This window comes from Balaenoptera physalus (genome assembly GCF_965194825.1).
Source record: "Balaenoptera physalus genome assembly, chromosome: 1".
Lineage (NCBI taxonomy): Eukaryota > Metazoa > Chordata > Mammalia > Artiodactyla > Balaenopteridae > Balaenoptera > Balaenoptera physalus.
Genome location: NC_138882.1, coordinates 195,026,340 through 195,047,503, shown reverse-complemented (window position 1 = coordinate 195,047,503; position 21,164 = coordinate 195,026,340). Strand labels below are relative to the sequence as shown.

Here is a 21,164-nt window from a genome sequence, read left to right as displayed (position 1 = left end):
CAATTCCCTGAGCTCTGTGTTCACACCCCCCCAGCTGTGCATTCACACACCCCCACCTCCCCGAGCTCTGTGTTCACACCCCCCGAGCTGTGCATTCACACACCCCCACCTCCCCGAGGTCTGTGTTCACATCCCCCCCAGCTGTGCATTCACACCCTCCCAATTCCCCGAACACTGTGTTCACACCCCCCCAGCTGTGCATTCACACCCCCCCACCTCCCCGAGCTCTGTGTTCACAACCCCCCAGCTGTGCGTTCACACCCCCCACCTCCCCCAGCTCTGTGTTCACACCCCCCCCAGCTGTGCATTCACACCCCCCACCTCCCCCAGCTCTGTGTTCACACCCCCCCCAGCTGTGCGTTCACACCACCCCCCCCGACACCCTGCGTCCCCCTTGCTAGGGGCTCAGGGCACTGCCCGAGTCTCCAGAGGAGCGAGGTCAGGATTAGAGCCCTAGTGACTCCAGTGTGGGGGGAGGGGTGGAGGGATAGTGGCTCTGGACTGGGGGCCGGCGAGGCCTCCTGGCGCACCTGAGCTCCCAGAAGCTGGTACGGGGTTGCCCCCGACCCCGCATAGACCACCTCCACGGGATGGTCTCAGGCCGAGCTTCATTCCCCTCGTCAACCTCTTCTGTCCCCAGTCTCACTGGCTTTGAACATCTGTGGGGATGCAACCATCGTCCCTCTGGTGTAAAGGCGATTACAGTCGGGGTGTCGCGGTGTGGGTGGCCGGCTCCTTGCACTGGGGCTCCGTCTCCCAGTGACCGGGGCAGCCCGTGGCCACTGGTTAGGATTACATGACCCCCCAGAGAGTTCTCGCCCCTGTGCTGACCATGGCCTTGTGGGGACCCGGCCCCTCTTTGTAAAGAGTCAGCCCTGAAGCCCCTCCCGGTCCACGTCTGGGGCTGGAGCTCAGGATGCGCTGAGGGACCGGTTGGGAATCTGGCAGGTGCCGAGGGTTGGCAAGGCTCTCTCCACGCGCCAGGAGTCCCCGGGGCTGAACCGTGAGCCGTTCCCTCCGTGGCCTCGTCCCAGGCGGCCTCGCCTTCCCCGTGCAAGTCATCATGACAAATTCAACCCTCACCATGAGCCCTCTCTAACTTGTTTATTGGGTTTTGTGGTTGGAGACACGTGCTAGCACCCAGGATTTTTGAATGGTTTCCATTCTACCAATGAACACCAAGTAAGCAGTTGTCTGGATGTAGTGATGCGGTAAAGTTGGAAATAATTTGTACACAAAATTGCACTTCCGGGAAGACCCGGGGTAGGCGGCCTTTGGAGGATGGCGAATGCCCTGTCACAGGGCCGTACATCCTCGGCACGGTGAGGGGGTGGGAGCTGATGGCCAAGGAGGGGTCTAGTACCCACCCCCCCCACTCGCTCTCCTCGGCCCCTTTGTGCCCTGAGCTGGGTCCTGGGCCGAGAGCTCTTCTCGCCGTGGTGAGCATGGCCCCGCCGACACCTCTGCCCCTGCCCTGGCGCTCCCTGACGGTGGACGCTGCTTCTGCTTGCTCATTACTCCCCGGCCCCAAGCTCAATGCCTGGCACACAGCAGGTGCTTAATAAACGTTGGCTGTCGGCTGCGGGGTGGGCAGTGGAATAGGTGGGAGGGGGAAGGGCAAGGGAAGATGTCCCAGGGACACACAGGTGGCCGAACCTGGCCTGGGATGGGGGGTGCATGCCGCCTGCGCCCCCTCTGGCCCGGGAACACGTGCAAGGCCTGCGGGCCTGGTAGCCAAAGGCAGGGCTTTGCATGCATGTGCTTCTGGTTTCAAGGATGTCTGTATTTTTAATTGATGCAAGTGGCCAAGTGGCTTCCCGTCCCCATGCCTGGGTGGCACACGGGCGCCAAGATGGTGCAGCACAGGCTGGTGAGGCTGAAGGGGACGCCCAGGTGCTGGGGGCCTGGCCTGGCCTGCCACGGGGCAAGTGGTGGGCAGCTCCGCACAGAGCCTGCTGGGGGTGTTGGGGGTTGCCCTGGGTGGGCCGGGCCAGCGACTGTGTGGCCGCGTTTGGCCCGGCGTCTGGCCCCTGTCTTGGTGCCAGGCTGGCCGTGGCTCTGCCCGGCATGCATGCGGGCGCGGAATCTAGGTCAGGCTAGTGCAGGGGGTCTGGGAGGCGAGGGCAGTGCCAGCTTCCACGGGCTCTGTCCTGTGACTGGGCCGTGGCAGCCTGGGGCTGGGCGCTGACCCAGTGACCCGGCCGGGCCCCTGGCTGATCAGGGCTTGAGGTTGTCCTGAGGGGGCGCGGAGGGAGGCGCGTGGATGGGCTGTGGCTGCAGGTACCACTGTCCGAGTGCAGACCGGGCCCCTGGGCAGCTGGGGGCCTGGGCACGAGGGTGTGGCCTCGGCCATTCAGGCAGAGCCTTCTGGAAGCTCTCCTCCCTCCCGCTGTCCGTGGCTTCCTCCCCCTGCCGGCCCATCGTCGCCCTGGATCGCCCCATTCTTCTTGCCTCCTCCCACGGGTTCGTCTGCGGCCCCAGGGCTCTGGCCAGATGGGGGCCTCGGCTCCCCTCCTGCCCCAGCAGCCCTTGAGGAGGCTGTGGGGATGAGGACCTCCCTGGCCAGTGGGACTCCACCGCCCCTGGTGCACCCTGAATCCAACCATTCCGGGCTGTCGTTTCCAGTTTGTTTCGTTCTTCTGCCTGGGAGTGTGGCGAAGATGGTCCTTTCGAAGTGTCTGCTGGCTCCACCAGGCTTGGGGGACCAGGAGACAGGCTCATGCCCTTGTTGGGGGCTGGCACGGGGGTGCCGGGGGCAGTGGGGGTGCCAGGCCCAGAGCAGCACCCTGCCCACCCGGGGCCTCTGCGTCGGGGGTCTCCTGGGCTGTTCACCCCGCACCCCAAGTTTCTGGGATCCTCGGGTCCCACTTTCTTGGGGCATCTTCTCAGATGCCGCTCTCTTGGTTTGCTCAGGCTGCATACCTCACTGCTACTTTACACTCCAGCCGGCCCCCTCCGTCTCCCCCAACGGCCTGTGGTCACTTTGGGCAGCTGTGGGCAGGCTGGCTCCCCTGGGTCTGTGACCACAGCCTCAGGCCCGAGCCCCGGACTCAGCTCATCACAGGGGTGACCCCGTGGGCGCCTCCGGGCCTGGGGGAGCAGGGACTCTTCATGTGGGGGACATCGCAGGGCCCAGACAGAGGGGCTGTCCCCTGCCTGCTCCCCGTGTGCCACTTGCTTCTCCCTCCCCAGCTGCTTCCCGAGGCAGGATGTTGCTCAGCCCGTAGTGGTGTGTTGAGTGTGCGTCTCAGGTGGTGGGGTGGGTCCGGCCACCCACGAGGGCCTCCCGAGCGGCTCAGTCCCTTAACAGAAGCCTTACCATTTACAGAGCTCTTAAACCAACCAAGAAAGCGACACTAAATTGGCTTCAGTGTTGAATAATTAATAAAACTTCGCCTGCGTGGCTGCCGGGCCGTGTGTCTCTCCCGACAGTGGGGCCGTCAGTACTGTGTCGTCACCCAAGCAGCCGCCTTTCCATCTTCAAACAAGCGCTCGACTCTTTGGAGAGGTGTTTAAGATGTGCCGCGTGCTGGCTGGGGTGGGCCGCGGTGCCCACACTTGAGGTGGCAGGAGGGGGCCAGTGTGACCTTTGGGGTGACCCAACTGGAAGGGGAGCTGCCTGGGGTCAGAGCCTGGGTCCTGGTCTCGGCTCTGGGTCTGCCTGGCTGTGAACCCCGGGCAAGACCCCTCTGTTTAGTTTTCCTTTCGGAAAAGCAGAGAGGTTGGACCCGGTGGCCTTTGGGGCCCCTTCTAACTGGGACATTCTGAAGAAGCAGCCTTGGAGAAGCAGAATCAGGGACCCGCCGGGGCCCCTCTGCTGTGCACGGGTTGCCCGCTGCTGGTGGGCCCTCGGCAGAGCCCTGCCTGCAACTGGGCTGCAGCCTCAAATCAGTTTCTCGAGCGGGTCGTGGGGAAGTGTCTCCTTGGAGATTTATGTAGGACGGAAGTCGGAAGCCGAAATCCGAGGTGCCCCATGGAGGTTTCTGAGGGTGTAAGTCTGCTTTTACTCCCCTGGTGGGAAGATGATCGCTCACGGCCTCTTGCTCCTGGGGGTGTCAGGCTCAGTGGCTGCTGCCGCCCAGGCACGGGTCAGGGCCGCGCTCTTCGCACAGCGGCCCCCCCCCCACAAAGTGGGCATTGCCCTTGGACCTTCGGCGCAAGATGGCCTGGCCCCGGCTGGTACCCCACCAGGTACCCACTGCTCCGCACTGCCCTCCAGGCCTTCTTCCGTGGCCTCAGGTGGGGCTCCAGGCTGGCCACCCCCTCAGAACTGCTGGACCTTTCTCGGTTACAGACAGGGACGCCGAGGGCAGAGAGCGGTGAATTCCACGTGTCACGTGGAGGCTGACCCAGGCTGTGCACGGAGGCGCCCCTACGAGCCTCTGGGCACGCACACGTGCACACACACAGGCCCTTGCGGCCCCCCCAAGACAGGAGAGGCCCTGGCCTGGTCACGGCCCACGTCTCCAGCCTCGCCCTGGGACAGGGGCTGCCTAATGGTTTTTTTGGGAGATCAGAGGTGTAGGAGTTCTTCCTGCAGGACCACAAGAGAGGGGCTGCCTTTTACCCTTCAAGTAAATCGTGAAACTCTAAGTGGAAAGTGGGTTTCAGGCTGTGGCAGGGCACTGGTGGCCCATGGAAGTCGGGGACCCAGGTTCTGCCCCCTGAGACCCTGGGCTGCCCCTGCCCTTCTTGGGCGCGCGTGGGGAGCATCAGGGCCAGGTCTGGGTGGGGCAGCCCAGGGCCGGGAAGAGGGGAGGGCTCGGCAGGGTCCCCACGCGGCCCTGGTTGTTGGGAGCAGACAGTGAGTGGCTGCCCCCCCTTTGCAGAGCCTGGCCCCCGGAGCACGTGTGCAGTGTTCCCATTGTTCAGGCAAGGAAACTGAGGTGACACATGAGGTTTGCCCACTTACAGGCCTGGCCGGGAACCCAGGGCTCTGGGTCCAAAGTCCAGGCTGGCCTCCAGATCTTAGGGCACAGTCTCCTCCCGGCAATGCTTGGGTGGACCCAACTGGAGCTCATGGCCAGGTCCAGCCTCAGACTGGCCCCTGTCCGGGCACAGCACTTTAGACCTGGAACGCAGGGACCCCATCCCAGAGAGGGGGTAGAGGGACGACTGCTCTAGGCTCAATCCTCCTCCGCTGTTTAGACCTGTGAGGCCACACCCACTGCCCCTGCCCTGGGTGTCCAGGCCTGGGCTCTGTCCTCAGGGCTGGGGAAGCCCCGGCCCTCTGCCCCCCAGTCAGGCAGGTTTATGCAGCTGGGCCTGATCTCGAAGCAGGGGTGCTGCACACAGGAGCAGGGTGGTGGGAGGGAGGCAGCTCAGACTGTAGAAGGGCAGTGCACCCGGCCGGGGACAGAAGTGGGGCTCAAGGGCACAAGGTGCCCACCCCAGCGCGAGGGGCTCAGGCAGGGGCCCCGCGCCCACTCTCCATCACCTGACTGTGTATTCCAGTCCCCTTCCTCAAACAAGAAGGAAATTAAACTCCCGGGGGCTGGCAGGCCCTTCCTCCCACCCACTGCTAGCCAGGCCAGAGGCTCTCAAAGGCGGAATTTTGCTTAAATGCCCAGAAAGGAGATTTAGGAGATCAGAATCTTAAGCAAATTAACATGTTCAGCAGGAGGCTTTTAATCACCGCCTTTAATCGCAGGCCCGGGTAACGGAAATCATCTCGCTGGGCTGCAAGCGGTGGGCGGGGCTGGCGACACCCATGGATTATTCATTAGAACCTGAACCTGAGTTTCATCCGACTTCTCCGCAGGGTGGGGCTCAGGGGCCTTTGGTCCACTCCAGGGAGACGAGGCTGGGCCGGCCAGAGCCCCCTCCCCCGGGGACCCTGTGGTCCGCACGCCCTCCCACACATTCTCACTCTCTCGGGTCTGGCTTTGGTTTTGCCTCTCATCTCCTCTCCCTTGGTCCCCTCTCTCCCTGCCTCGGTTTCTCCTCTTCTGAGAGTTTGGGGCTGCTGGGCCTTTCCCAGAGGGGACCGGACTTACCAAACCCAGGTGTGGGCTGCTGGACCGCCCCTCCCCGCTTCGCTCCCTGGCCTCTGGTCGGCTCTTGCACATTTGCACTTGGTGCCACTGCTTGCACTGACGGGACCCCTGTCCTTGGCTTCAGCTGTAGGACCCCCTCCTGCTGCCACCAGCAGGAACTTCAGTCAGACTTGGCGCCGGAGGGAGGGTGCCGCCCCTCCCTCCCGTGGTCTCTGCCAGCCCTGCGGACCCTGGCTGTGCTGAGCAAACACACGACCAGCGTGGACACGGGAGGGTCCCAGTGTCAGGTCACGAGGGCAGGTCCCCAGAGCACAGGCGGTGGCCAATCTGGCCCAAGGGGGGACGGCTGCCCCTCTAAGGGAGCTGGGCAGTGGGCCCTGGGCCTTCCCTGGGTGGGATCCAGGTGGTGGTGGTGACAGCTGACGTGCTCCCCTCCCCATCGGCACCTGGGTGCCTTGCCTGGCAAGAGGCAGTCACCCCTCGGAAGGCGGCAACTCAGAGAGCCCTGAGGAGCCCCAGGTCCTCCTGCTCAGGCCTGATGCCCGCCTGCCCGTCCCCAGACCAGGCTCCCCATTCCCTGTAAACCTCCCCAGGCCACCCCCTGGGCTGTGGGTCAGCCCTGACAGACGGGGCTTCGGGCAGAAGCGGCAGCTTTCCAAACAGCCCCCGAGGGACAGAAATCTCTTTTGTTGATGTGGGAAATGTAATTTCCCTCAGATGCTGGATGCAGCAGGTCAAACCAGAGCACAGGGGGGGGAGGCAGGCTTTGCTGGGGATCGGGACCAGGTGGGGGCTGCTTGGCACTTGCCCTCCTGAGACTCTGCCCCCGGCTTCGCTCCCAGCAGGACCCCTCCAGGCGGCGTGCAGAGGCGGGCGTGGGGGGCTATTCTCCGGTACCCCCAGCAGCCCCACCACCTCCCAGCCCCCACAGGCCTCTGCAGGACCCTCACTGGGGGATGCGTGGAAGGCAGGGAGGGAGCACGGGAGGGGTTTGGGTGCCGAGGGGGCTGGGCTGTCACCAGGGGCCCTGGGACCCCCACCGTTGTCATCCTGCCCACCCCCCCCCCCAGGACAGCCAGTGAAATGTCACCCTAGCCACCTCTGAAGCGGCGAGCCTTCCGGGGGCCCCTTGTGGGGTGGGGTGACTTGTCCTGGATCCAGCCCATGGGCCTGGGAGGAGGCTCTGTGCAGTGGCGTGGGGGGATGCCAGCTGGGGGACATTTGGCTCCTGGGGGGATGCAAGCGTCTACCCGCTCTGGTAGAAGGGCCAACCTGGAGGATGGGAGGGAGGCCAGGAACAGCCAGGGGTGGTGGGCAGAGCCCCTGCTGGAGGAGCGCACAGCACCACCCCCATCCCATGCTCCTGCCTCTGCCCGCACCCCCTGCCCCCCACTCCCACCCCTACACATGCCCCGCATGCACCATTCCACCCTCTGTGGTTCCCAGCCTGTCAGCGGCAGTGGCAGCGAAGGGTTAAGGCAGGCGGGGATCCCGCGGGAGGGGCGGTCCCAGCAGCAGCGGCAGCCGGGCAAGGGCAGCGCGTTGGTCGGGCATGGGCACGCGAGGGGTGCCCAGCTTGGACACGGGGACACACGGGGCCAGCACGCTGCCTGGGCACCCCTCAGGCTGTGCCGGTGGCAGCCGGGGTGGAGCCTGCGGGCCATGGCAGTGCCCGGGGACCCTGGTGGGCTCAGCCGGGACCAAGGTAAGTGGGACAGGAGGGGCTCAAGGAAGAAGACTGTGATCGGCCCTGTGGGGAGCCCAGGACCAGGTGCTGAGCTGCCCATCGGTGACCCACCGACCCCACGTGGGCAGTGCCTGACACCCCCGACCAGGGACCTCTCCGACGACCCCATTCGCACCAACACCCGCACACTTCTCCCCACCCCCGGCCTCCGGCCCCCACGTCATCCCTACCTGTGCTGGCACCCACTCTGAAGGGTGGTGGCAATCCCGATGGGCAGCAGGAGGCGGTGCCCTGTGATAGCCAACACAGTCCCCTGACCGCCACCCTGCCCCCAACGGACTTCAGCCTTGTTGGGGGTCAGAGCTGGGTGTCCTGACCTGTGGGACCCAGGGGCCAGGCCTGTTCACGGCGTCCCCATCCAGGGCCGTGGAGGCAGCCCCGAGCCTCTGTCAGCACCATGGACAGGGCAGCGGCAGCCTCTACCTGAGGGACCTGCCCTTGTTTGCTGAACCCTGGCACCTGTGTGGGCAAGTTCTTGCTCAAATCTGTCATGCCGTCTTGATGTGGGGGCCAGGGCACTGCCCCGGGCAGACAGCATAGGTCAGCAGGGGTGGCAGGAGCTGCCCGGCACCAAGGAGCTTGGATGTAGAGGGGCCGGGGGCTTGGTGTCAGGGCCCGTCCTGCAGGGACGGGATGGGGCAGAGCTTCTCCAAAGAGGGTCTCTGTCTGTCCCCAGTGCAGCACTTGCTCCGGACCAGGGGTGGGAGTGTCAGGGAGGGAAGGGGGGCCAGCACCACGGCTGCAGCAGGAGTGACTTGGGCCAGACAGCAAAAGCACTTCCTGATTAAGGGCTGGGATTCCAAGGACAGTAGGAGCTGCCTTCTGGTGATTTGTCTGGATCCTGGTTGTTCTGGACCCAATTTGTTCTGCCCTCTGATTGGCATGGACACGGGGGAGGGCCTGGGGAGCCTTGGAAAGGCAGGGGCATTACTGCCAAGCGGACTGAGGATGGGTCCCCACCCGTGCCTCTGATGAGCTGTGTGACCTCAAGCAAGGCACTGACCCTCTCTGGGCCTCTCATGGAGGAGAGGGACAGCATGGGGTTGCCTTCATAGGGTGGCCTTAAGAAGAGCGCGCCTGGCCCGTGTGGCTGCTCCAGGAATGCCTGTCCCCTCCTGCCTCCCAAGATGAGTTGCCCTTTATGAATTCAGGACGGTGTGGCGGGTGTAGACGGGGCTGGTGGTGCAGACGTTCCCAGTTTGGCCGGGTGCTCAGGCCACCCCCGGTGCACCCACTCCCTGACCGCAGCCCCCAGCGCAGGGCAGGGTTCCCATGGGTGGGTGGTCCCTGGGGAGGGCCTGGCCCAGCACATTCCTGCCAATCTGGCCTGCAGAGAACTCTGTGGAATCAACAGTCCTGGGCCGGCCCGGCCTCGTTCAGAACCGCTGGGTGCAGGATGCCTGCTTGAAGACGGTGCAGGAATGGCCACTGCCATGTGGCCCCAGGGCCCCAAGGTCCAGGTAGCCCCGACATCGCCAGTGTCTTCAGCCAGCGAGGGAGCAGCCTGGGCTTGGGAGGCGGGTGGGGTGGCAGCAGGAGCCGCCGTGAGCCCACCTCCGTGCCCCGTCCTCTGGGCTGAGGGCTCGGTCAGCCTTGAGGGTGGGGATGTGCGGCGTGGCCCTTATCTTCTGGGACGAGCGTGCTGGGCCCCCCTCCCAGGGAGGGAGCAGTCTCAAGCGCGCAGCTGAGGATGCAGCAGATGGCTGGAGTCCTGGGTCCGGCCTCCAGCTGCACAGCTGATGAGCCGATGGCCGAGGTGTCGGCTCTCCTGTCACCCGTCTCCTGAACAGCCAGTGGTCCGGCCCCCACCGGGAAGCGCCCCTCTCCAGGGGCAGGGTGCGGGTGAGGGGCACACGGGGCCCCCTCCTGTGCCCTGCCCAGGCGGCTCCACGTTCTCTGAGAGCTGTCGGTGGGAGTGGGGTTGAGGTGGGGGATGAGTAATCGGAAATGTCTGTTTCTTCCTGGGACTTTGCCTCCAGCTCGTGGGGTCCCGCCGGCTGGACGGACGTCCCGCGTGGGAAAGGCCGGTGGGCGTGGGCCTCCAGGTGGGGCAGCGGATGCCCTCCCCAGGACAGGATGTTTCCGTGGCTCCTGCGAGCCGTGGGGAGAGGAAGTCACCCACCTAGGCAGCGCTCGACCAGGGCTTCCACACCCGCCGGGGCAGCGTGTGCGGAGGGTCCCAGGGTGGGGCCTCGTGTGCCAGCCGGTCAGCTGAGGGGACTGAGCTGCTCAGAGTCTGCCTGCTCAAGCAGCGCCAGAGCCCGTGGACCCTCAAGCTCAGTGTCCCAAGGGTGGGGAGTGCAGGCGTGGTGGCCCAGGCAGGCTCCACCAGCAGGCGGGTCCTCGGGAGCCACCATGAAGCCACCGCTCAGGGACACAGGGCCACCCTGTCCTGGGGGTCCCCTCAGCCTGCCCAGGTCTGGGGACCCACAGGCAAGCCTCCAGGTGACTCAGGGCGGTCCCGATTCCACACTGAACGGGACCTGGCCTGGCCCATGCCCCGGGCCCTGCCTCAGCCGAGCTGCTGCTTCCTTTGGACGCTCTCCCTGGCGCTCAGGCCCCGCGGTGGAGCTGACCGCGGGCCGGGTGGGCGTCCTCCTGGGCATCCTCCCCGGTCAGCAGTGTGCGTCTGGGGGCTTCACGGAGGGGAGTCAGGGTGAGACCCAGGCAGGCCCACCGGGCCCCTCGGGGCAGGAGCAGGGGCAGGCAGCTGGCCCAGCCCCCAGGTGGGGTGGGAGGGGCGTCCTGCACGAGATGTGGGACACTAGTCAAACTTGGCGGACCTGCCCGGCTCTGGAACGTCCCCTCTGTGCCGAGGCCCCAGGGCTCTCGCGGCAGCTGCCGTGGAGGTGGCTGGCCGCCCTGGCTGGGAGGCGCGGCCGGGCTGGGGGAAGGGCTCAGCCTTCTTCTGTTTCTTGTCTCCCCCGTGGCTCTGCCCGATGGCCGTCCAGCCCCACCAGCTGCTGCCCGGACTCCCCGCACGGGCCTGGGCGGGTGAGGGCTGGGGCGGGGCCGGCTGGCCAGTACCGCGAGAACCCCTCCCCTGGAGCTGCCCCCCAGCCCTGCAGGAGTTTCCTCTCCTCCCCACAGGCGGGCCAGGTTCCATCTGGTGACTTTGCAGGGAAGTGCCCCCCGCCCCCGGTGCCGCTGTGAGCCTCTCTCTCCCTCTGCAGCCACTCCCTGGGGCTCCCTGGGCCCGTCCCGATGTGGGCCGGCACCAGCCTCGGCCCCCCACCGCCTGCCCGCCCTTGCAGCCTCACCCAAGTGATGCCAGGGCGGGAGCCCCCAGAACACAGGCACCAGGGCAGCTTGGAGGGCAGGAGGCCCCAGAGCACAGGCACCAGGGCAGCTTGGAGGGCAGGAGGCCCCAGAGCACAGGCACCAGGGCAGCTTGGAGGGCAGGAGGCCCCAGAGCACAGGCACCAGGGCAGCTTGGAGGGCAGGAGGCCCCAGAGCACAGGCACCAGGGCAGCTTGGAGGGCAGGAGGCCGCGGACGGCTGCTAGCGGAGTCCTCTCCCGAAGGTCTGTCGGATGTGATTAATGCCGCCGCTGTAGCTGAGCGGGGGACCGCCAGGGCTGGGCCTGTCCCTGGCCAGTGCGAGGACGCCCCGGCTCTGCTGGGTGGGCAGAGGAAGGCCAAACGTTGGGGCCCCGCTGTGCTGGAGACCCCCCGGCCCCCCGTGGTGCTGACGGCTCCATGTCAGCGTGGGGGCCCACTGCGGGGGAAGGGGCTTCTCCAGGGGGCAGGTGCGGGCACTGGACACCGTCTGCCTCAGAGAGTGTCCTGTCCACCAATGCCCACTGCCCCAGGAGGCTGGGACAGCTGTGACCATCACGATCGCTTCTGCTCCATCACTCTCTGTTGGGTGGTGGACAGAAAGTTCCCGCTGGCCTTCCCAGGGCTGATCCTGGAAGGCGCTCAGGCCACCGGCTGGAGGGGCAGGGGGGCAGGCTGCTGCCGTCCCCACCCAGAGCAGGGGCACCAGAGGCCTCTGTGGGCAGGTGGAAAGTGCAGGCCCAGCCCGGCTGGTCAGTCGGCCTGCTGGATGGAGCGTGGCTGGCCACCAGTCTGTCCCCACCCTCTAGGACACTCTCTGTCCCCGACTCCCTGAGGTCTAGCACACAGGCCCAGAGAGGGCAGGTGGCCAGAAGCAGCCCAAGGGGGCAGAGCAGAGCCTGGTCCGCTCCGCCCCGCCCCCCTCTGGCCCTCCCCACAGCCCAGCTGGGCGATACAGGGGGACCAGGCCCCCGCCCACCAAACGCTCATCTCTCCCGCTGGAGGACCGAGCTGACTGCCCCGTGGGGGGGGGCCCTGCAGGAGGAAAAGGGCACATCCTGGTGACGGGGTGTCTCCCTCCCCGGCTGCTGCCCTGCCCCCCAGGCCCTCAGCTCTCCCCCAGGCTTGTCTGGGGCCAGACCCAGGCCTTGCTGACCCGGCCAAAGGACCCTCCGGCTCCACCGCCGTGGTGTGGAGCCCTCGGTCCAGCCAGGGCTCCTGGGTCCCCCGGCCCGGAGCACAGCCACCCTGAGGTCTTGCCTGGGAGGGTGGGCTTGAAGGAGGCAGCTCATACTCACTGATAAAATAAAAATAGTTGGGGAGGAGACACCCAGACGTGCGGGGGCGTGCCGCTTCTCAGACGTTTAAATAATCTCCACCATACGTGAGTGGGCCCGTCTCTCCCTCCTGGAGGCCCCGGCCTCCTTCCCCTTCTCCACCTGAGCACCGTCTGAACGCCTACTGCACGCTGAGCTGGGCCCCCCGTGCAGTGCCGGGGGAGGCTGGTGGGGGGCTGAGGACCCTGTGTGTCCCGCTGTTACTGACCATTCTGAGTAAAGTGGACACGGGGAGGGTCCACTGGAAGGTCCTTCAAGAAGGCAAAGAAGCTTCGGAGGAGGAAAGGGCTGGAAGCAGACAAGCAGGGAGGGCAGATGCTGGTTTGCCCCACGAAGGGCAAGCGAACAGGGCGTGTGGCCCTGCTGGGGCCGGTCTGCGGCTCCGCAGGGGTCCACACGTGCGCGCGTGCACGTGTGTGTGCGCGAGTGCGTGCGTGTGTGTGCGCTCGCGCTGGGAAGCCTGTGGGTGTAATTTGCGGGTTTTGTTGGAAGGTTAAATTGATTTCCCAGCCTCCCCTGGGGCAGAGGCGGAGATGCCGCTGCCACTGCTCCCCCGCGTTAGGACAAGATCAAGCTCGGCCATAAAAACAAGATTAAGCCAGAGCTACCCGGCTTCTGACCGCGAGGGCGCCCCTTCCTTGGAGCCATGGCCGCCCGTGTCCCGCGGCCGGCCGCCGTCCTCCGTGGGGCTTGGGGCAGGAAGGGGCCAGGGGCTGGGGGCCACCTTCTTACGGCTGGGGGACCTGAGGCAGGGGGCCGGGCGAGGCCCGTCTGAGGCCTCCGCTTCCTGGCGGCTGCTGGGCCAGGCGTCCCGGGCGGCGGTTCCGCCACAGCGCAGCGGCCGGGGCGAGGAGGGCCCCGGGCGCCTCTCCTCTGGGGGTCGTGTGGGGTCGAGGGTGCTGTGCTCGCTCCCCGCCTCGGGAGCTGGCCCTGCCCGTCCCGTCTGCTGGGCGCGTCTGCACGCCAGGCTCTGCGGCTGGAGGTGTCGGTGCTGCCTGGTGAGGCCGAGCCCTACAAGGCTGGACGGCCAGGCCAGACGCCGGCTCCGTGTCACCTCCTGGAGCTGGCTTGGTGGCCTGGCCCTGTGCCCACCCCCACTCGAGCGCCTGGTCCCCCTGGTGCAGCGGCAGAGCCGGACGGCCCGGGGCGTCCCCTCCCTGGAGCACAGAGCGTGCAGGCGAGTACACGTGGTCCTGTGAGCAGCCACGAGGCAGCGTGAGGAGCCTTGAAGGTATCACCCAGGGTCACAGGGCAGGACCCGGAGAGCGGAGCACAGGGGAGGGCCCGGCACGTGGTGCCCCTGTGGGTGCAGGGTGGGCGTGAGGATGGAGGGGCCTGGGCAGCCCCCCTCCCCGACGGAGCCCGCCTGCCCCTTCCTGACCTGGGTAGCTGGCCCCCAGCTGTGCTGGCCTGGGGGTGCAGGGGGTCCCAGTGCAGGGCAGGCCTCCCGGGTGGGCCTGTCATTCAGGGTGGGACAGGTACGAGGGCCTGGAGGCCAGGTGCGCTGCCCCCTCCCACCTGAGCCCCACAGGGTCGGGCCAGGGCGGCGGGCTGGGCACCTGCAGCAGGTGTCGGGGCTCGAGCAGGGAGGCCCCTGACCGAGGGCGTGGACCACAGTTGGGGTCTGGGACCTTGTAAGGAATGGCAGCCCCCCACCCTGGGGAAGGGTGCGTGGGTCCCAGGCAGTGGGGGAAGCACACCAGGTCACGGTGGGCTCCCCTGCCTTTGTTGGGGTGGGGTGAACCTGGCCCAGGTGTGAAGGGCGCCCCAGGGCCCCATCTGTGGTCCCCGTTATGGGGCCAGGTGGGTCGCTAGGCCCTGCTCCCTCCAGGGGTCCCCTGAGTCTGCTCTCAGGCAGCGCCCTGGGGGGCTGTTTCTCAGGCGTTGGGACCTGGGCCCCGAGTGTGACTCTGCTGGAGTGAAGGTCCCAGCTGGTGTTGCTGGCCTGGCACCTTTGGGGGGCTGCTGGGGGTGCGAGGCAGGGGTCCCACACCTCCTGGTTTGGGGGGCTGAGCCATGTGGGCTTGGGGCCTGTAGGGGGTTCACCTCCGGCTTGGCAGTTACCGGGGGTGTGGCCTTTGCCCCCAGTGCGCTCGGCTGCACCAAGCGGTTGACACAGGCACCCCTGGGACGGATGCTCCCCACCAGCGTCCTGCAGCCCTGGGGCGTCCCCGGCTTTGCACAGCAGCTGTGGTTCTGCGCCCACCTGACTCCTGGAGCGTCAGAGGAGGAGCGGGGGTTCCCTGGGCAGCGGCCTCGCCAGCAGAACCCTGCCTGAGGCAGATTAGCCGGACCTCATCTGCCTGGTCAGTGGAGGATTACGGCCTGGGGCAGCCGTGGAGGCTCAGGGAGTCTGGGATGCAGGGGCCGGGTCCCCTCCCAGAGCCCCTGCCCAGAAAGATGGGGCACCCAAGCCCCCCGGGCTGGTGGCGGGAGACCCTTGATCAGTCAGTGACCGAGAGCCCAAGGGCGTGGCCTGGGGGGAGAGCTTGGGGTGGGGGAGCTTGGGGGGGGAGGCGAGGGCACCTCTGGACTGGAGCCAGCTCTGGGGAGGGAAAAGCAGGAGGGACCAGGTGTGAGCTGGGTTCGAGGAGACGCAGGCTTCGGGGCAGGAGTGTGTGGTCCAGGGCCACGGAGGGGATGAGGGCAGTGACCACAGGAAGGGTCGGCAGGAAGGAGGGGTGGGTATCACACGGGGCCCAGGGCAGCGAGCGTGTGGGCCGTTGGGCCTCGGCCGGGGCTCTCCCTGGCCTTGCTCTGGTCCTGGTGCTCCCGGGGCTTCTGGTTCCCCTTCCCCCCCGCCCATCACAGGGGCTCCGGCAGGCTGCGTCTTCCTGAGGGCGCCCAGGACGGAGTCCCCTTTCCAGTTCGTGCAGAGCCACCTCCTGCAGGGACGGAGCCAGTGCCTCCTGGGCAAAGCTCCTAACTGGGTTCGGGTGTTTGATTCTGAGTCGATGACGGGACCCTGGTTCTTGTGGTCAGCCCACGTGACCCGTCCTGTCTCCTCAGAGCCTGCGCCACCTACCCTCCCTGACCCTGGACCCAAGGGAGTGTCCCAGGCTGCCCAGCCTCTGGTGCCCTCCTGCGCCCTCTGGCCCTGGCTCTGTGGCCTGGCCCGGGCTCCGCCCCTCTGGCTGGGGAGGGAAGGCTGACGGCCCCGGCACAGCCCAGGAGCAGTGGGGTTTATGGCAGTGAGGACCGGGGGCGCAGGCCCAGCACTGCCACAGGCGGCCTGGGACACGGATTCATGCCGTCCCTGCGGTGCCTGGGCAGGGGGCACAGGGTAGGCTGGGGGCTCGTGGGCCCAGCGGCAGGAGCAACGTGAGGTCTTCGGGGCAAGACTCCAGTCCTCCCCGCGGCCGTGACTGGGGTGGGGTTCTGCCCCCTGGCCTGTGCCTCCTTGTCTGCCAGGCTGGCCTGCCCTGGGAGCCTCCGACGCCCGGCAGCCCCTGGCCCACAAGAGGAGGGGGTGCCGCCTGCTCTGCCTCTCCTGGTTGCCCCTCGTCTGGGCCTTAGCTGGGTGGCCTTGACTGGGCCTTGTGTCCGGTCAGCAGCCAGCAGGCGGGTCTTCCCCAGGCCCGGCCCTCCTCCCCCAGGACAGGTCAGTCATGAGCAGGGCAGCTGGCCCAGGCCAGCCCAGCCTCTGGGGGCAGAATGCTGTGAGGAATGTGCCCCCTCCACTGGGAAAGGTCAGTCTTGGGGGCTGGTCCTTGGGGACTGCGGCTGCACGCCAGGGGCCTGGAGCTGGGTGGCGGAGGCAAGGAGGGCTCGACCCAGGCTTGGGGACCTGCACCTTCAGCCAGTGCTGGGAGTCGCAGCAGAAAGGGGCCCAGTAGGCCCCGGGGCCCCCCTCGGCCAAACGGGCCTGCAGGCAGTCCCGCCCAGCTTGGCTCTAGGGCGCCAGCCCACGGGGAGCTGGGTGCTGGGGGGCAGGATACTACTGCTTCCGTCCCACCTCCAGGCCCACTGGGACTTCAGGAATCCACTCGGAGTTCCCCTGGAGTACGAGAGATGTGGGGTGAGAGCAGGGCCTTCTCCTGGGGCACAGGCTGGGATGGAGCAGAGCATCCAGCCTGCAGAGGGGGGTAGGGAGACCCCCTGGCAGGGCCTGAGAGTGTGCCCCAGTGGGTGGTCCCATGAGGACCATCACCCCAGGCCTTACAGCTGTGGTCTTCAGGTCCCCAGGGAGACCACCTATCTCTCCTGCTTGTCGTTACTCAGCCGGGGCGTGGGGGCTGGTGGCCTGGAGCCTTGGTCGACACTGCCACCTGCCTGGTCCCCTCCTGGTCCCCAGCTGGGAGTTCCCTTGGCCTAAATCCTCTGGCCAGCTGGGCTCATCCAGGCTTGGATTAGCGCAGGGGATGGGGCAGAGGGTGGGCGGGGCGGGCAGAGGCCCTGCAGCTTCCCCACCTCAGGCCCTGGGGCATTGCTTCTCCTGGGACCCCTCTGTGGCCCTGGTGGTGGGTGGGCTGGCTCGGGGGCCATCGGGGACAGCAGGTGAGAGGCCAATGCCAGAGGCGCCTGGGAGCAGCCCTGTGGGGACCTCGGTGGGCAGTGAGGGGGAGGAAGAAGCCGAGGAGAGAAGGGGGCCCCGTGGAGCCCCCAGGCTGCCTGCCACCGCCTGACCTGCCGCTGAGGTGGGGCTGGGGGCTGGCCCTCTCTGGCCTCCGTGAGCCCACCCCTGGCCATCATTGGGGCATGTCTGTCCCCTGGCCATTTACCCCCAGCCGGACCAAGGGAACGGTGGCCTGGCTGGCGGAGGCCCTCCTCTGGGTCGACGGGAGCGTGGCTGTGTCCCCGCAGTGGCAGCTTGGCCCACTAGGTAAGGGAGCAGCCCTGTCTGGTCATCTGGGGCGGGGACTGGCCTGCTCCTCACTGGCCACAGCCCCGCCCAGCCCCAGGGTCACTGGGCTCAGGAGGGGGGGCTGCTCCTGGGGTTGTGAAAGGCCTAGGGGCTCCCACCCCACCTCCATGCAAACCTGTAGCCTCCTGACCCCTCGGGTCTCCCTCTGGGGATCACGGGGCTCCAGCAGCAGCCCCCGGGGTGCCTCTCTGACCCCCCCGCTCAGGGCCTGGAGGCTGAACCCCAGGCGGGCAGTGGGGAAGGAAGGGGTGGGGGAGTCAGGGGTAAGGAGGGGCCGGGGCCACGGTCCTGGTGGATGTGCGGCTGGACACTCTCTGGGGGGTCCCTGTTATTTTGGGGGGCAGTGGCACCTTCAGCCCAGGTGTGGTGAGGCCAGCGTGCTGGTGCCGGATGTGTCGGCCCTTAGAGGCCGGCAAAGTGCCCGTCACTGCGGTGAGACTCTGGAGGGTAGAGTGTCTGTCTTAGCGGGGCCGGCCCACGGAGGGCCCCATTCAGGTCCACCCGCCCCTCCGGCTCTCTGTTCCAGCTGGCGGATGGGGCCTGGTCCAGGTACCACCTTCCAGAACCTGGTTCTAGGCCTCTGGGGCCCGTCCCTGTCCCCATCCCCGGCCTCCCGCCTCCCCCCGCTACCTGCGTCCTGGCAGGCACACTGCGTCTTTTCCTCCCAGTGTCTCCCCTGGAGCCCAGCCTCCCTGTGCGTGGCTCCCTGCTGTGCCCGGCTGCCCGCTGTGCCCCCCGCCCAGTGCCTGCAGTTCAAGGTCAGAGGTTGGCTTCCTCTGAGAGGTCCTGACTGCCTGTTCCCTCGGGCTGACACTGCCCACGGGCCTCCACAACACCACCTGAGGGTTCCTCATCGGGGGGACCTCGTGGGTTAATTACTTGGTGCTTCACCTGATGGTACCTCCTGGGTCCCGGGCTTCCTGTAGGCAGTTGTGAAGGGCCTGAGGTGGGCCAGGACAGACCTGTCCCTGGGACTTCTGGAGCCTGCTGCCTCTCCAGCCTGGCCAGCCACGGCCTCTCCTGGTACCTGGGAGACATGCAAGCTGCAGACAGGAGGCTGAATGGATGGAGGAGGAGAAGGAGAAAGGAGGAGAGGGGAGGGGGAGGAGGGGGAGGAGAGGGGAGGGGGAGGAGGGGGAGGAGAGGGGAGGGGGAGGAGGGGGAGGAGAGGGGAGGGGGAGGAGAGGGGAGGGGGAGGGAGGGGAAGGGAGGAGAAGGAGGAGGGAGGGAGGAGGAGGAGGGGGGAGGAGGAGAGGGGAGGGGAGGGGAGGGGAGGGGAGAGGCAGCGGCGCCCCCTGGGGGAAGGTGTGGGCTCTGTGCCCTCCCAGACCTGTGTGGCGCCTTGGCCTCACGGAGGCTCCTCCGTGGCCTCCGGGTGGATGTGTGTGGTGCCACCCTTGTGGCGTGTGTGAGGAGGGCGGCTTTCCTGCAGATGCCACGGGAAGGGGATGCAGGCTCTCAGGAGTGCCTGCGGCCGGGTCAGTGAGCCAGGCTGGGCATCGTGGGGGGCTGCCTGCATGCTGCCCACCTGGGCCCACACTGTGCCTGGCCCGGGACCTCGTTGCATAGCAGCTCCTGAGAGCGGGTTCGGCCACCCCATCCCTGTGTCCTCTCGTGTGTCGTAGCCTTTGGGGCAGGTCATGGTGGTGAAGGGGGTGGGTGGGAGGCTGCTGAAGCAGGGCAGAGCTGGGGGGTGGGCAGGGCCCGTCTGGGACCTCGCCTGGCCCTTGGGCCGCAGGACCACTGGGGAGGCCAACAGGAGCCCGGCTGGGCAGAATCGGTCCGATTCTCTGTGTGGACTCTGGCCTCTGATCAGGGTCCCAGATTGGATCTGTGACGTGGGCCGGCGCCTGGGGCCGCAGGCAGGCCTGGGGGGTCTGAGTTCGGTGCCCCGGTTCTGCACCCCCTTGAGCACGTGGGGGGTGGGGCTGAGGCTGCGATGAGCACAGAGGGGCTGCTGCAGCGCTCACCGGCCCCCCGTCTGTGTCTGTCTGCCTGTCTGTGTCGGTCCGTCTGCGTGCCGGGTCGGCGGGCCTCCAGTGGAGCGATGCATGAGCGCCATGCAGGCGGGGACACAGATGGTGAAGCTCCGTGGCAGCTCCAAGGGCCTGGTCCGCTTCTACTTCCTGGACGAGCATCGCTCCTGCATCCGCTGGCGGCCCTCACGCAAGAACGAGAAGGCCAAGAGTGAGTGGGGTGGCCCTGGGTGGGGGAGCGGTGGGCAGGGCAGAGCCCGCAGACCAGCACCCAGGGGGGCAGAGGACCCTCCCCGAGCAGGCACTGGGCAGCTGAAGGGGCAGCAAGACCCTGAGCCCTGGAAGTCCCCAGGCCTGGCCCACGGGCTCAGCTGGCCTTGGAGATCCTCGGTGACATCTGGACGCAGTGAGGTGAGGGCCCTGGCCCTGCTGCCCACCTAGCAGAGCCCTCTGGGACTCAGTGGAGACTGAGTGGCCCCAGCGCCCAGCCCTGCACCGGGTGCTGAGATGGGCTGAGAGGCAAAAGTCCTTCAGTCTAGCTGAGGAGATAAGACCGCTCATGAGCAGAGAGAGAGAGACCCTCCCGGGCACCCTGAGGGTACGACCTCGGTGCCGAATGCTGGCCCAGGCAGCCTGGGGTGTGAGCAGCTGACAGGCGTGTGGAGGCTGCAGAGCTGTCCGGATGGCTGGTGGCGGGCAATGAGCTGTGAGGATTTGGGCAGGGACCAGGCTGGGGGTCCTGGGGGTCAGGAAGAGACACGTGAGTCCTTACAGGCGACAGAGGGGACTTTACGGCCCCTCCTCTGGCTTTGGCGACTGGAGAGATGCAGGTGTGCCGAGGCAGGGCCTCAGCCCCGTGGTTGCTAAGGGCACTGCTGCCACCATGGGGCCCAGGAGAGAGCCACGCTGTGGAGCCCCTGGGGAGGGTGTCTTGGAGGAGGGGGCTGGGACTGCCCTGTGGGACCCGGGGGGGTGGAACCGCCACTGGCTGCTCAGGCAGGAGCCCCTGTGCTCCATCCGGAGCGCCTGCTCTGTGCCAGGCACTGTTCCCAGCACCGGGCATCCTTTGGGAACTGAGCCGCCATGAGGCTGGTCTTTGAGTGCGAGGTGGGTGACACCACCTAACGGTAGGATAACTTCACATCATGCTGAGTGACGAGAAGAACACAGGATGGCAAATAGAGGGGAGCAGGTGGGTGGGGGTCGTGGAGGTCGTGGAGGCCCCTCTGGGGAAGGGGTGATAGGGCAGAGACCAGCAGGCTAGGACAGGGGGAGACCAGCTGACTCTGGCCGTGGAGGGGTCCCCAGGAGGGAGGAACAGTGTGGGGGGCAGCTGTCTCCTGACTGTCAGCGCCCCCTAATCTGGGGACCCAGCACCCCCACCCCCGCCACGAACATGCGTGCGCACAGGCAGCTGGAGAAGCAGGCCGGGGGAGCAGGGGAAGCGGGAGCTCCCGGGGAGGGGGCAGTGGGGGCAGAAGACAGAAGGACTCACGCACCCTTCACTGCGCGAGTGGGGAGGACCCATCGTTATTGCACGGGACACGGTGACGTCCAGGGTGGTGCCGAGCCTGCGCCTGGAGCAGGAGCCGGGCAGGGGGTGCAGTGCCGGGGTCCCTGGCTGTGCCGAGCCCAGGGTGCCTGCTCCCAGCGGGGTGCTGCCCAGCTGTGCCCCGACCACCTGAGAAGGGGCCCTGCCTCAGGCACAGGAACAGACCCTGCAGACGCCCTTCCCAGCGCATCTGCTTGCGGTGACTCAGCCTCTGAACGGAGGCTGCACGGAGCTGCAGGTGCTGCAGCCAGTGATGAAATTCCTGATGGCGCCTGAGCTGGTGCGCGCCAAGCGGGACCCCGCTGCCCCCCGGCCCCCACCTGCTGGTGCCAGACTTTATTACCGAGGCGGCCCCAGGCTCAGACGGGGCGGGCAACCCCAAAGGGCCCCAGCTGTTGCTGAGAGCACCTTGGG

General features: G+C 67.1%; 1 protein-coding gene across 1 annotated transcript in view; it reads left to right on the top strand.

The window, feature by feature from the left end:
- Positions 1–21,164, top strand: part of PLCH2 (phospholipase C eta 2) — a 71,690-nt gene that overhangs the window by 28,290 nt on the left and 22,236 nt on the right. Inside the window, exon 3 of the mRNA XM_082451788.1 lies at positions 19,263–19,409. Within this exon, the coding sequence (XP_082307914.1) occupies positions 19,263–19,409 (147 nt within the window). The remainder of the gene's footprint in view (positions 1–19,262; positions 19,410–21,164) is intronic.